The sequence below is a fragment of the Colletes gigas genome, unplaced genomic scaffold, assembly GCF_013123115.1.
Source record: "Colletes gigas isolate AHSC1104 unplaced genomic scaffold, ASM1312311v1 Colletes_gigas_Sc00012, whole genome shotgun sequence".
In the NCBI taxonomy this organism is placed as follows: Eukaryota; Metazoa; Arthropoda; class Insecta; order Hymenoptera; family Colletidae; genus Colletes; species Colletes gigas.
In genome coordinates, this window is record NW_025106641.1 from 4,108,486 (window position 1) to 4,120,970 (window position 12,485).

At 30.4% G+C, this 12,485-nt stretch overlaps 4 protein-coding genes across 8 annotated transcripts; 2 read left to right on the top strand and 2 right to left on the bottom strand.

The window, feature by feature from the left end:
* Positions 1 to 1,357: 1,357 nt before the first annotated feature.
* On the bottom strand, positions 1,358 to 4,455 carry LOC122399265 (transmembrane ascorbate-dependent reductase CYB561-like). 3 transcript variants are annotated; one of them, XM_043399821.1, is made up of 5 exons: positions 4,397 to 4,455; positions 2,595 to 2,807; positions 2,316 to 2,524; positions 2,069 to 2,226; positions 1,358 to 1,968 (listed from the first exon to the last, which is right to left on the bottom strand). In XM_043399821.1, the coding sequence occupies exons 2-5, from the start codon at positions 2,803 to 2,805 to the stop codon at positions 1,806 to 1,808; spliced, it is 741 nt and encodes a 246-aa protein (XP_043255756.1). In that variant the 5' UTR covers positions 2,806 to 2,807; positions 4,397 to 4,455; the 3' UTR covers positions 1,358 to 1,805. The 3 variants fall into 3 exon arrangements, with proteins under 3 accessions (XP_043255756.1, XP_043255755.1, XP_043255754.1); XM_043399820.1 differs by lacking the exon at positions 4,397 to 4,455 and adding an exon at positions 3,431 to 3,640; XM_043399819.1 differs by lacking the exon at positions 4,397 to 4,455 and adding an exon at positions 3,008 to 3,098.
* LOC122399264 (2-methoxy-6-polyprenyl-1,4-benzoquinol methylase, mitochondrial) lies at positions 4,414 to 5,844 on the top strand. Its single transcript, XM_043399818.1, has 5 exons — positions 4,414 to 4,726; positions 4,831 to 5,243; positions 5,345 to 5,433; positions 5,506 to 5,629; positions 5,755 to 5,844. The coding sequence occupies exons 1-5, from the start codon at positions 4,567 to 4,569 to the stop codon at positions 5,842 to 5,844; spliced, it is 876 nt and encodes a 291-aa protein (XP_043255753.1). The 5' UTR covers positions 4,414 to 4,566.
* Positions 5,845 to 6,128: 284 nt separating this feature from the next.
* On the bottom strand, positions 6,129 to 8,615 carry LOC122399263 (recQ-mediated genome instability protein 1-like). Of its 3 annotated transcripts, none has more exons than XM_043399816.1 (9): positions 8,422 to 8,615; positions 8,211 to 8,354; positions 7,916 to 8,113; positions 7,632 to 7,789; positions 7,266 to 7,563; positions 6,874 to 7,134; positions 6,529 to 6,804; positions 6,356 to 6,448; positions 6,129 to 6,278 (listed from the first exon to the last, which is right to left on the bottom strand). In XM_043399816.1, exons 1-9 carry the CDS (start codon positions 8,533 to 8,535, stop codon positions 6,129 to 6,131), a joined length of 1,692 nt encoding a protein of 563 aa, XP_043255751.1. In that variant the 5' UTR covers positions 8,536 to 8,615. The 3 variants fall into 3 exon arrangements, with proteins under 3 accessions (XP_043255751.1, XP_043255749.1, XP_043255752.1); XM_043399814.1 differs by having other exon boundaries at positions 7,632 to 7,801; XM_043399817.1 differs by lacking the exon at positions 8,422 to 8,615 and having other exon boundaries at positions 7,632 to 7,801; positions 7,916 to 8,109; positions 8,211 to 8,282.
* Positions 8,616 to 9,335: 720 nt separating this feature from the next.
* On the top strand, positions 9,336 to 12,472 carry LOC122398853 (protein SAAL1). Its single transcript, XM_043399091.1, has 6 exons — positions 9,336 to 9,538; positions 9,714 to 9,866; positions 10,285 to 10,546; positions 10,633 to 10,743; positions 10,821 to 11,177; positions 11,331 to 12,472. The coding sequence occupies exons 1-6, from the start codon at positions 9,374 to 9,376 to the stop codon at positions 11,555 to 11,557; spliced, it is 1,275 nt and encodes a 424-aa protein (XP_043255026.1). The 5' UTR covers positions 9,336 to 9,373; the 3' UTR covers positions 11,558 to 12,472.
* Positions 12,473 to 12,485: the final 13 nt, after the last annotated feature.

Below are 12,485 nucleotides of genomic sequence, written 5' to 3' on the forward strand. Positions count from 1 at the left end.
TTCATGGCCGTGTCACTGTCTGCTTTAATCGATGAATTATCAACTTTTTATATAATAATACCCATATTTTCGCTATTAGGGAACAAAGTAGACATCCCTGGCAATATTCAAGTGCCAAGTTTGCTACGCCACACGCTCTAATTAATTAGTTATTAGCGAAAGATCCCTAAGATGTTAGGTTAAGAGGTTGAAAACAGTGTGCCGACTTCCGATATCGGTTAATAACTATTTAATTAGGCATGGGATGGTTAGAACAGGTATCCTTGAATGTTGTCAAGGGTCTCAGCTATATTCTTAAACCCTAAAAGATCATAACTTTGTTCCAGGAAAGGCGTAATTAGTAAATTAAGGAGCAGTGGTTCGTTAAAAGCGGTGAATTATTGATTTTTGATACGTGGCGCCACCTAGTGGCAGAAACAATGTACTATGCGTTTCTCGGCTCGTAATGAACTACTGCTCCTTAATTAACTAATTACGCCCTTTCTGGGATTAAATTATGAACTTTTAGAGTTTAAGAATATAGTATGGACCCTTGGCAAGATTTAAGGATACTTTTTAAAACCATCCCATGCCTAATTAAATAGTTATTAACCGATATCGGAAGTCGGCACACTGTTTTCAACCTCTTAACCTAACATCTTAGGGATCTTTCGCTAATAACTAATTAATTAGAGCATGGAGCGTTGCAAAATCGGTCCTTGAATGTTGCCAGGGATGTCTGCTTGGTTCCCTAATAGCCAAAATATGTCTGTTATTGTTAAAAAATTGATAATTCATCGATTAAAGCAGACAGTGACACAGGCGTGAATGCGCCTACCTCCGATATTCGTTAATAACGTCTTAATTACGGGCGATATGGTTTTAAAAAGTATCCTTGAATGTTGCCAAGGATCTATACTACATTCTTCAATTCTAAAAGTTCATATTTTATTCCCAGAAAAGGAGTTATTAATGAATAATCAATGTACTGCGTGTCAGGAGTAGGAGGAGTGGGGGTAGCTGTATTCCGGATACCTCCACTAACATTCTGTGATCCTGGGACGATTTTTTGAGTTCGAAACACCGATATTAGATGGCGATACTGTAGTTTGTCACTTTTTAGCGCAATATTGGAACACCCGTCGCTTCCAGTAAATCGTTTATAACGAATTAATTACATGAAAAATATATATAGAAATGGTTGAAGAACTTAATGAAATATTAATTAGATTCGAATAATATTCGGAGCAGTTATAAGGAATTATAAAAATTAGTAAATTAATGGGAAAGGTAAAATAATTAAAAGATTATATACGTATATATGTATATATTTTTATGAATAAATACATTCATTTCAGAAATTACATTATTATATATGTTCGTGGTCTTTGTAGATTAACACGCAATTTTAATATTCAACCCGCGCACATTTATAAACATATTAAAACAATAAAAACCCATTATTATCAATATTTTACATTTTACAATATTAGCAGCACATGAATGGGGGCAGTATTAATAAAATATAAACAATACCGTTCTGAGATTCGGATTGTGATGTTTCGTACTACTAAACAGTATGTACCTATATTATTAGTTTATTTAAAATTATAGTTTGTAGCACCATAGTTAATCGAGGTATAAAAGTAATGAAATTTAAAAACCGGACTAGTACAGAGACATTAATATACACGAATTAAATTTGCACAATGCAAATAATATATAAAAATTACAAATTTTACATAAGTACTATGCGTAAGTGTGCCTAGATCTTTGTTTACATGCTTCAGGAAGTCGAATGAGAGGTTTTCATGTATCACGGACGTTTACTGATTTCTGCCACTGACCAATGATTCATCTTCCGGCTTGGAGAGACGTTTGTAACGCTCTTGCGAAACGAGATAAACCGATAGTCCTCCAAAGAGAATGATTAGAAGCCCAATTACATTAATTAATACTGCTTCGTTGACGAGCTTCGAGTAATCGTCACTGAAATCAGACATATTATATTAAACGAAACATTAAGAGCACTACGATTTCGTAATAAAATAAAATTTAATATTTGTAACCAGTTGAGTAATTAACTTACTTTAATGTAAAAATAGCTTTTTCATTGAGTCCTAGGAGACAAGAAGCAATTACACCGACAAAACCCGCGATACCAAAGTACACGTGAATGGGCATATAAGAGGCACGTAATGGAACTTGCAATCCTGGGTATAGAAATGACAAAAATCCAGCAAGCCACTGAAATATTGTAAAAAAATATATATTATGCATACAGAAATGCTTCAAGCAATGCTATCGAAACAAATGTGCTGGATTTAACATTTTACCTGACAGCAAAACAAGATTACACTGGTAAGTCCAATCCAGCTGTGAAGACTGTACATGTTTGGAATTGGTACTGGTCTTAAGTTGTGGCTGTCGAACACAGCGACAAGAGCAATTACTACCAATACAACAATGGATAACATCATGCCGCCATGAATTAACTTAAGTCTTCGTTTACGAGCATTCCTTTTGGTTCTATATATCAACATACCTAGAAAAATGAAAAATATTGAAAAATAACAAATGCAATTAATTAAAATTGAAAAATGTATGAAATGTACCATTTGCATATAGAAACACAAATCCAATAATCATTAACATAGGATGCCAATTGAATTCCAAATTCGGATCGGATCTCCAAGAGAAACCACCTCTGTAATTATTACACCAAATTGCAACCAAAATGATTAAAGTTGCTCCAAGGATTTCCATTAAAATTGTGAGCGGTTTGAAACCCTCTAAGAAGACACGTGGTTCTTCGTTTAGTTCCATATCTGAAAGTAAATGAAGTAAGAAATCAACGTTACAGAATATTAAAAGATAAATAAATTAGCTAAATGTACGGATGAAAATATTAAAATTCGCGTAAATCTAATTCCTTCGCGAAGGGTATATCATTTTGATACAATTTTAATAAATAAATTTTTTATCAAGAGACCAGAGGAATGCAAAAAAAAAAAAAAAAACAACATACCTACACATGCTCGGTACTCGTACGGATAATTTATTGGCATGTCAATTCCAAGAAATTATTTTGTTAACCAAATTAACAAGAGTTTAAAAGATTCTGTAATATCTTGTTATAAAAAGGAGATAAATATAGATTTCTTTTTTTTCTTCGTATTATACGATCTAAGCAATTTTAAATATCGAAGAGCGTGCATTTCTTAATAATTGAGCAAGTGTTTTCAAATTTATAAATGATTTTCGAAAATCAGCTTCAACAAGTGTCAAAGAGCCACGTTAACGTGGCCAATGACTCTTCATAAATCAGGTTATATTTTATTTGTTAAACGTCGCGAAACAAACAAAGTAAACTTCGCATTGTTTGAATTGAAATGGAAAATAATGAAAATCTTGCTCGACAGGCCGTAAATTATAACACTCGTTTCATTACCTATAGTTTCTTTCACAGCTGTGTTAAGGAACTATCAACAGGTGTATGTCACTTCCCCAACGACGTAAAATAGCTTATCGATTTTATGTTCTTATATATAATGCTAAATGTTTGAACACATCGCACTTGTGGTCAACACAGCAACCGATAATACTATAAAATACAATGCATAAATTTCAAACCAAAATTAACATATTTAATTTTCTTTCTTTTTAGTGACTGAACAATAATAATCATAAATTGTTACATAATTTATAATACGAAAAGAAACGGTAGCTTTTCACAATCTTCATAGCTTGTTTTCAAAATGTTCTCTAGTTTTTGATAAGCCATAATACAATTTGTTGTGAAATTTACTTTTCACCTTTTGAAAGTTTCCTTTTGAATATTTCTGCATTCTTTTACTATTTGTTCTATTCTATTTATTAAATTCTTAATATTTTTTAGCTTTAACTTAAATATTACAGACTTTAAATGGTGGCAAATCAGCAGATATTGGCGATCGTTCGATTGGCCTTCTATTGATACAAAATGGAATTGATTCTACTTTGAAAGTAGCAAATTCGAAAGAAATTTTTATTTTACCAAATATCATTTAAAGTTAAAGCTTGACAAAAAATGTCTCGAGAAAAAGTTTCTTCCTTTTCTTTGTAGGATACGAGTCTATAAATAAAAATGTAGGTTTCTATTTAAAAGAGCAAAGTTGGTCTTCAAATGACCTTGAAAATGCTTAACAAATAAAAAATAAACAGGACAATCACGTTTCCAATTTAAAACCAAGACACTTTTATATTTATTAATTTTTCGAACAATGTCTTCTTTTCGACAATATTTAGAAGTAAAGTTTTCAAATGAACACCATGTATATATAGAAATCGAAAAATTAAATATTAAATATCTATGTAAATAATGAACATTGGCATTAAAACTCAAATATGTGTCTGTTTATTTTTGCTTTAGAATTACCGAGAAACGTTCAAATAAAATTGATGATTCTACGAGTACAACCTCTTCTTGTTAGCTTAAAAAAACAGTGTAAACATAACCTTTAAAGTATAAGTTTGAGCGAAGAAAGAAACAAGTAATTTTTCATTGTTGTTCCATGATTAAAGTGCACATTGCGGCAGAGTTTTGAAATGATTGAAACAAGAAGACTCCTTAGGAATTTAATAAAAAGCAAGCAAAACATCTTTTCATTCGAGAAACATTTCTCGAAAGATGCTGATATTAATAACGACGAGAAAACGACACATTTTGGATTCAAAACAGTTAAAGAAAGCGATAAAGTGAATGAAGGTATATTTATTTAAAATGTTTATTTTAAGGTACACCTTAAATGCATTCTTTTAAGGCGTAACTTAAAGTATGCGAAGAAATGATAATATTTATATACTTTTTAGTTTATACAGTGTTTGAGAAAGTAGCAAATTCTTATGATCAAATGAATGATGCAATGAGTTTAGGAATTCATCGCATTTGGAAAGATATATTTATTCAGAGACTTGGACCAACCCATGGGAGCAAATTATTAGATTCTGCCGGTGGCACAGGAGACATTACATTTCGATATTTACGATATTTGAAAAATTCCCCGAACCCTAAAGACGTAGAGAGTTCTGTAACAGTTTGCGATATAAACGAGAATATGTTGGACGTGGGAAAAAGTAGAGCCAAAGCACAGGGTTGGTCAAATCAGAATAATGTTCGAATTGATTGGATGCAATGCGATGCTGAAAAGCTTCCTTTTGATAATGATTCATACACAGCTTATACAATTGCTTTTGGAATAAGAAATGTAACGCATATTGATAAGGTAAAAACAGAATTGTATTGTACTGCATTAAAGTTAATTAAGCATCGCTTATTAGTTAATAATATTCTTGTAAAGAAAAAGAAAATAATACTGGTTTTTAGGTACTTTCTGAAGCATATAGAGTACTTACCCCGGGTGGTAGATTTATGTGTTTAGAGTTTAGTCATGTGGACAATGAGGTTTTAAGATGGTAATTACTTATATTTAAAATAATATATAGAGTTATATACATTGTGTACTTTAAAATATAATTTTTGCACAGGATTTACGATCAATATTCGTTCCAACTAATACCTGTATTAGGTACACTTATTGCAGGGGAATGGCAAGCTTATCAGTATCTTGTTGAGAGCATTAGAAAATTTCCAAACCAGGAGAATTTTAAAGTAATGTATTTGAGTTAATGTAATATATTTACATTAGAAATAACATATAATATAAATGCCTAATATTCGGTGTATACAATTCACATTTATAATTTTATTTTATTTTTATCTATTAATTGTTTTAGGAAATGATTGAGGAGGCAGGTTTCAGGAATGTAACTTATGAAAATTTGACCAGTGGAATAGTAGCTATTCATTCGGGCTTTAAACTGTAATTTGATTATATCTTTTTATTTTCCATTCAGCTTGTAAATGTGTTTATATTGAAAAGTTATTACTGTTCAAAATTAAGTAAATCGTTTAATTATAAATTTGTGTATAAAAATTAATACAGAAATTTATTCGTTGTTTTGTAGAAAACGTAATATTTATTTTTCATACAGTTCTTGTATTGTACAAATAGTAATATATGCAATAAAAAAATAACATTTTACAATAAAAATCTTTCGGTTTTTATATCAACATAATGTACATTGTAGTTAATGAAATTTACTAATAATTAAAAATTCTTTAACCTTTTGTCTATTAGTTCTTTTTGTTCTTGTGTCAGATCAGCGATTTTTATTACTGTTGGTTTTTTATTAATATTTAACTCCAATTCTAGCAGAGCATCCAAAGTTTTTATTTTTTGTTCAGCAGTACGAAAATTCTGAAATATTAAAGGCTCCTTTATCTGTCACATTAAGATAAAATTTTTGGTTGACAAAAAAAATTGATTCAAGATACCTTCCTAAGTTCTTGTTCAATTTCGGGATTTTTTTTTAACTTTTTCTTTAATGAAAACTCTTGAACGCTGAAACCTAATAAATTTTCAAGAACCTGGAATGGCACGTTCGTTTATTCAATGCACAGTAAATTATAAATTAAAATTTAATTTTTAATGAATTATCGTTACAAACCTTATTTGAAAAAGAAACATCAATTTTTCCAGTGCCATCTACTAATGTAGCATCTAAAATCCAACACGAATCTTTTTTCCCTAATCTTCCATGTTCTTCCACGCGTCCGCGAATTGTCCTATAAGTTATCTCTGTTATCACTTCGTTGTTTACGTCATGAATAAATTCACAAATTTTCGGTATATCCGGGGAATTTGGTGCTTTTACAAAATCTGTAATCTTTCTGTCTATTTTGCCCCTTTTTTTAGTCACCGTTTCGGGAGGAGACATTGGAACCTAAACAATTTCTTACTTGAACACATCTATTTATAATAACAATACATTCATAATTATCCAATAACATACAGGCCTCTTTCCTCCAATTGGTGTCAAATGAGTTTTTTCTATCGTTTTGCACACTCTTGGACATGCTATGTTAGTCGAAGGAGCTGTTTTATTGGTAATTGCAGAATCGTAATTTGAAATACGTTCTTTTCTTTCCGCGGGTTCTAGATCATCATTTATCACAATAATATCGTCGTCGTCTTCTTCTTTTGGCAAAGCTCTGAAAGGAGCTGCGATGTTTGTCTGTTCTGTTCGTGATTGCACAAATTGTTCTTCATCCACCTATAAATTGTTTCATATAAAATTCTCAATTATTTAATTTTGAAATACGATTTCACTACCAGTCTTGAAATAATTGAATCTCAATTAAATGTGTCTTTTAATGAAATAATGTAAAGTATTAAAATATAAACCATTTCTAAGAAACAATCATCATCATCTAAGATTATTTTTTCCTTGGAATTATGATCTTTTTTCTGCACAGTACTAGTATTGATTAAGTTAACTGTTTTAATTTGTGTTTTAGTCGTATTAATGTTGGGTTGTTTATGGTCTTTGCTGTGTAAATGTTCAATTTTAGAGACTTCTTCTAAATTTATTTCAAAATCATCTTCAAAAAAACTGTCATCTATATTTGGTTCTTTTTGTTGTTTAACATTGTTCGACTTTGATTCATTGTCGTTATAAGGGTCAGAATTTTCTTGGAGTTTTCTGTAAAAAAAATATTACAGACATGGTATTACCTGAAACTTAAAAGTAATCTGTCATGGATTACTTACAGAGCTCTGGCCAGAACATTTTCCAAAGCATTGGGAATTAATAAACTATCCACTTCGCCGCCGATTCCTTTTAGTTTTCCGTCTTCTAATAACAAAACACCTTTACGACACTTCACTGGACCTATTATCATAATTTTATATCCTGGTAACAATGTATCCTGAAGGAGAAACTATTAGTGTTTTACAAAACGTGTTTCTCTTTTTATAATAATCGTATTACATCCAATAGCTACTTCTTTTGTAACACAATCATAGAAGCATTATTATAAATTAAAATAACATACATTTAATCTAGGTATGTAGTTATACTCAATACCAATTACATCTTGTAATCCATCTGTTAGTCGAAGTTGTATCATTCTTTTTTTAGGGGGTTCAAACTTGTTTTGTTTTTCTTCTTCATCTGCTTCAGAAATATGAATGTTCCTTATTTGCTGTAATTGTTTATACTTTGATGTTGCAATATCGTACATTTGTTCTACCTTGATTAACAAGAAAAAGTTATAATATTTATTCATTGAGCGAGTCAGTTCAAATCTATCATTTGTATTTGTTCGTAATTTTATTAAACGTCTATACCTGAAGAATATAATTCTCGGATAATATAACGCAGTTTTTCTGTGAAATATTACGCGGCAGGCTCCCATTTTCATTATTGATTTCTCGTAAATTACTAAGTTGCCATTGTACTTTTACAAATTGCATAATTTCATTATTACTCGTCTGAAAAGGAAAACAATGATACATTTTTTAAATATTTGGTTTTCTGCGTGCATTCGAAAATATTTACATTTCTATGTTGATCCATATAATATTCAATGCAATCTCTCAACCACTCATCATTCATTAAATAAAATTCTAATTTCAATCTACTTTTTATTTGGTTGAATAAATTTTCATTCATTTTAAATATATTTTACAGTATTGTAACAAAACTATCGATAAGAGATTTGATTTTGTTACAGTCGAGTTTACAATGGATAAACAGAGCTACACAAATGCCATAGACGAAGTATACGAGTAGACATTATATCCAACGTATTTTTTCGGCCCATTTTTTTGAGACTCATATTAATATGCGTTGTTTATATTTTGAAACATTAAAATCCTTCAATCCGTCCAGAAGTTATGATTTTTTAAACATACACATGAAATTTCGGGGATACATTTATGACCACACATTATATTTTTGATTAGGAATTTTTTTCTCGAAAGTGCGTAGAATTTCGAGGGTATGCCTAATGACCAAAAATGATTGTAATCGACCCCCGCAACCGAAAATAATTTTTCCAGAATGATTTGAAATTTTTTAATTTTGTCGAAAAATTTATCCACCTATTTGAATTTTTTTCTCGAAAGTGGGTAGGATTTTGAGGGTATGCCTAATGACCAAAAATGATTGTAATCGACCCCCGCAACCGAAAATAATTTTTCCAGAATGATTTGAAATTTTTTTTTTCGTCGAAAAATTTAGGCATTTACCCTGTGTCGATTTTTCTTAAAAATTCGTTTTTAACTCTTAATAAATTCATATGACGCTCTACGGAAATGTTTAATACTTTGTTGTAGTCAAATCATTAAGGCTCATTTTCACGTTGCAATGAAAATGATGGATTTTACTATCTTGAAAGTTTATATATCGCGGGATAAATGGTGTTGGGAAAAACATAACCTTACTATATAAATTAATAACAATCCGTAAGGAATAGTCTTAAAAAGATAGTGTATTCGTAGGTAAAAGAATGAGTGATGTTCAAGAGAGTGAAAATGATAAAGTGGATTCGAACCTATTTTTAGAAGCTCAGGAAGTTGGAGAAAGTGAAATTGAGAAGTTAAAGGGCGATACTGTGGGAAATACTCTTTATAGTGGCAAATGGATAATTAATACTTTGCTTTCGATATATAGGGTAACTACAGAGGACGAAATTTCTATAAGAACAGTCTTTTAAATTTGTTTTAAAATACCTAATTTGTAATGTTAGTAACTGACACAGCCACAGTTATATTTAATGCCTTCAAATATTTCGTTCTTTATACCGTTAACTAATTTTTAACCATTTGGTTTGTAATGTAAATTAAAAGGTACGTGAAGATGGTTGGAATGAAGATCTGGAGAATAATCTGTGCACTTTATGGGATATAACCACGGAAAAGGATATTGTCCTATTTCTTGTGGATAATGACTTTTTTAAAATTGCCGAGTTTGCTTTGAATTACCAAGCACCAAGATTAATGGTACAATTTGTTTCGTGATTATTTTGTTTCTTAAATCTATATTTCATTTATACAATAAAAGGTTCACAAAATACTTCCCGAGTTCCATAATTATTACAAGTATTTATTAATCCTTCATTTCCTCACTCATGTTCATAAAATCCTTTTACTCATTAAATTCTCCATATTTCTTGACCATTATGTAAATGAGTAATATTGAAATAAATAATACATACATTTTATAGATATCATAAAATAAATTTAACCCTTACTACACTAATATCTGTGTAAATAAACTATATGGTTTTTTTCTTATTACATACATGTAACATATTTTTTTTTTTGCTTCAAAATCTTTCTTTTGCTACCATGAGTTTTCATAAAAATTATTTTCTATGAATTTTACTTGTTATTCTTAATAGTTCTATATAATTTATAGGAAATAATTTGGGGAATAATTGGAAACATGTCTTGTGAACCAGTAGTACTTGAAATATTAGGAACAAAAGAAGAACTTCTCGAAACAATTTCTCGTCAAAATTTTTTAGAAGATAGTGGAGTATGGGTGCAAATTCTTCGACTTTTTCGTTCCGCACTTTGGAATATTCAAACTAATCCAGAATCAAGGTGGAGAGTTAATTTGAGAAATTCTACTTATTTAAAAGACTTAATTCCTTTTATCTTGAAAAGTTCCACAAATGGTGAGTACTTTAACTCTGGATTAATTGGTATAGATATTACATAATATTCTGCTTAGTTTGGGACTTCATTAAATTTTTAATTACAGTGGAACTTTTGATCGCGACATTAAGTTTTCTGCGTTCTTCGGCAGAGATCGATCTTCCAAATGGAAAAACACTATTTGATGAACTCTTCGAAACGTCTAGTTTTCTTTCAGGTACAAAATCGTAACGTGTTTTTTGAGAAAATATTTAATTATTTTTTATAAAAAAAAAAACAAACGAAAATTTACAGGAATGTTAGAATCTTTTGAAGAAATTCTTCCTCATGACGAGGCTCCCTATTTAGCCCCCATGTTGAAATATCTTGAAGATTGGTTAGAATTGTTTTCTAATCTTCGGAAAAGGCCTCAAATTCATCAAGAGATTTTGCAAGATGACAATCTTGCTCGAACGATAGAAATTCCACGAAGAATTTTAGCAAATTTTAGCGATCCGTGGAATCTTTATCCTTTGGGTACAACTAAAGCTTCTTGTATTTACATGTGCGCAGAAATAATTCTTGATTTCCGGTGGAAAGGATTTTCAAGGGCAGATTCTACAGTAGATATAAACGAGACAATTTTGAAAATTATTTTCAACATTGGCACGGGTGAATAATTTTTATACCGCGTATAAATCTTTTTCATCATATTCAAATTAAAAAGTTTTGAAAATACATTGGTGGTCGAAATTATAATTTTGCCTACTAATGTATGCTAAACGTAATTCAGTTTTTCTACATAAATTTTGTGGATATTTTCAGGAATGAAAGAAGAAGAAGAAGAGGATTGTAAAGAAACAATGAAAGAATTGTTAAAATACCTTGAGAGATATTGGGTAGAGATAGCAAAGATTTCTACGACTGACGAAATTATACAGATTTTGAAAACAAATGAAAAGACTATTGTAGATCACGCAATAAATTTGTTAAAAGCAAACATTCCTGAAGACAAAATTAATAGCATAGTGAATGGATGGTCGAACAAGTAAAAGAAAAACCAAGTAAATGAATAAGAAAAATTGTTATACCAGGAAAGTAATTATGTAGGAATAAATATCGTCTTTGATAAAAACAGCAAGATTGATAAGGCCAATGATCGAATTTCTGAATTATTTTGAAATAGTTTGAAAGGTTCATAAATATGAATAGACGTTGTCCTACAATTTTATTGTAATCAAGATTTAAGTATTTTATGTAGTACATTAACAATATTTGTAGGGATTTTTCCTGGCAATGTTGGTAACAAGCTTGTTAAGAAAGAGAAGGGATTTCGAGGCTAGTGACTTTCCCCTTAGACGGTATGAATTATTGCGGTCAATTGTACCTAGGTACAATATGGATCGTCGGAGGAACAGGTTGCACAAAATTTGTGACAAAGATGTTCTGGAATAAGCTTTCTTTTAAATACAAAGAAAAGTTTCTATTTTACCAAATGTTTACTCCAGGCGTTTCAATAAAGGCTATCTAATTTTAACATACGTAAATACGAATCTAGATAATATATGTTTTTGCAAATATTTTAAGCAGTGGTTGACAAGAATGATCGGAATCGTGTAGTTTTGCAACAATGTATACCATAAAAAGATACCTCACAACTATATGTAATATTTTACATCAAACCTGATAGGATAAGGTTTTCAACGGCTGGTCAAATGTATAATCTTAATTTCAAGAAAGGAAGCGTATGGTAACGCGAATCTTCGAATTTACAAACACAGTTCAGTAGTTGGCAATGTTATTGCTCTTCGTGGTTATATTTGTTGCATTTGACTGATTTTTAACGTTACTTTTCATCGTGCCGCGAATCGAATGACCACCGGTATCGTTATTGTCACAATTTTTATCATTCTACGATGACTTCCATCCCCACAAAACCAGTTCACTTGAGCCTATTTTTAGTCCTTCAAACATACGTCT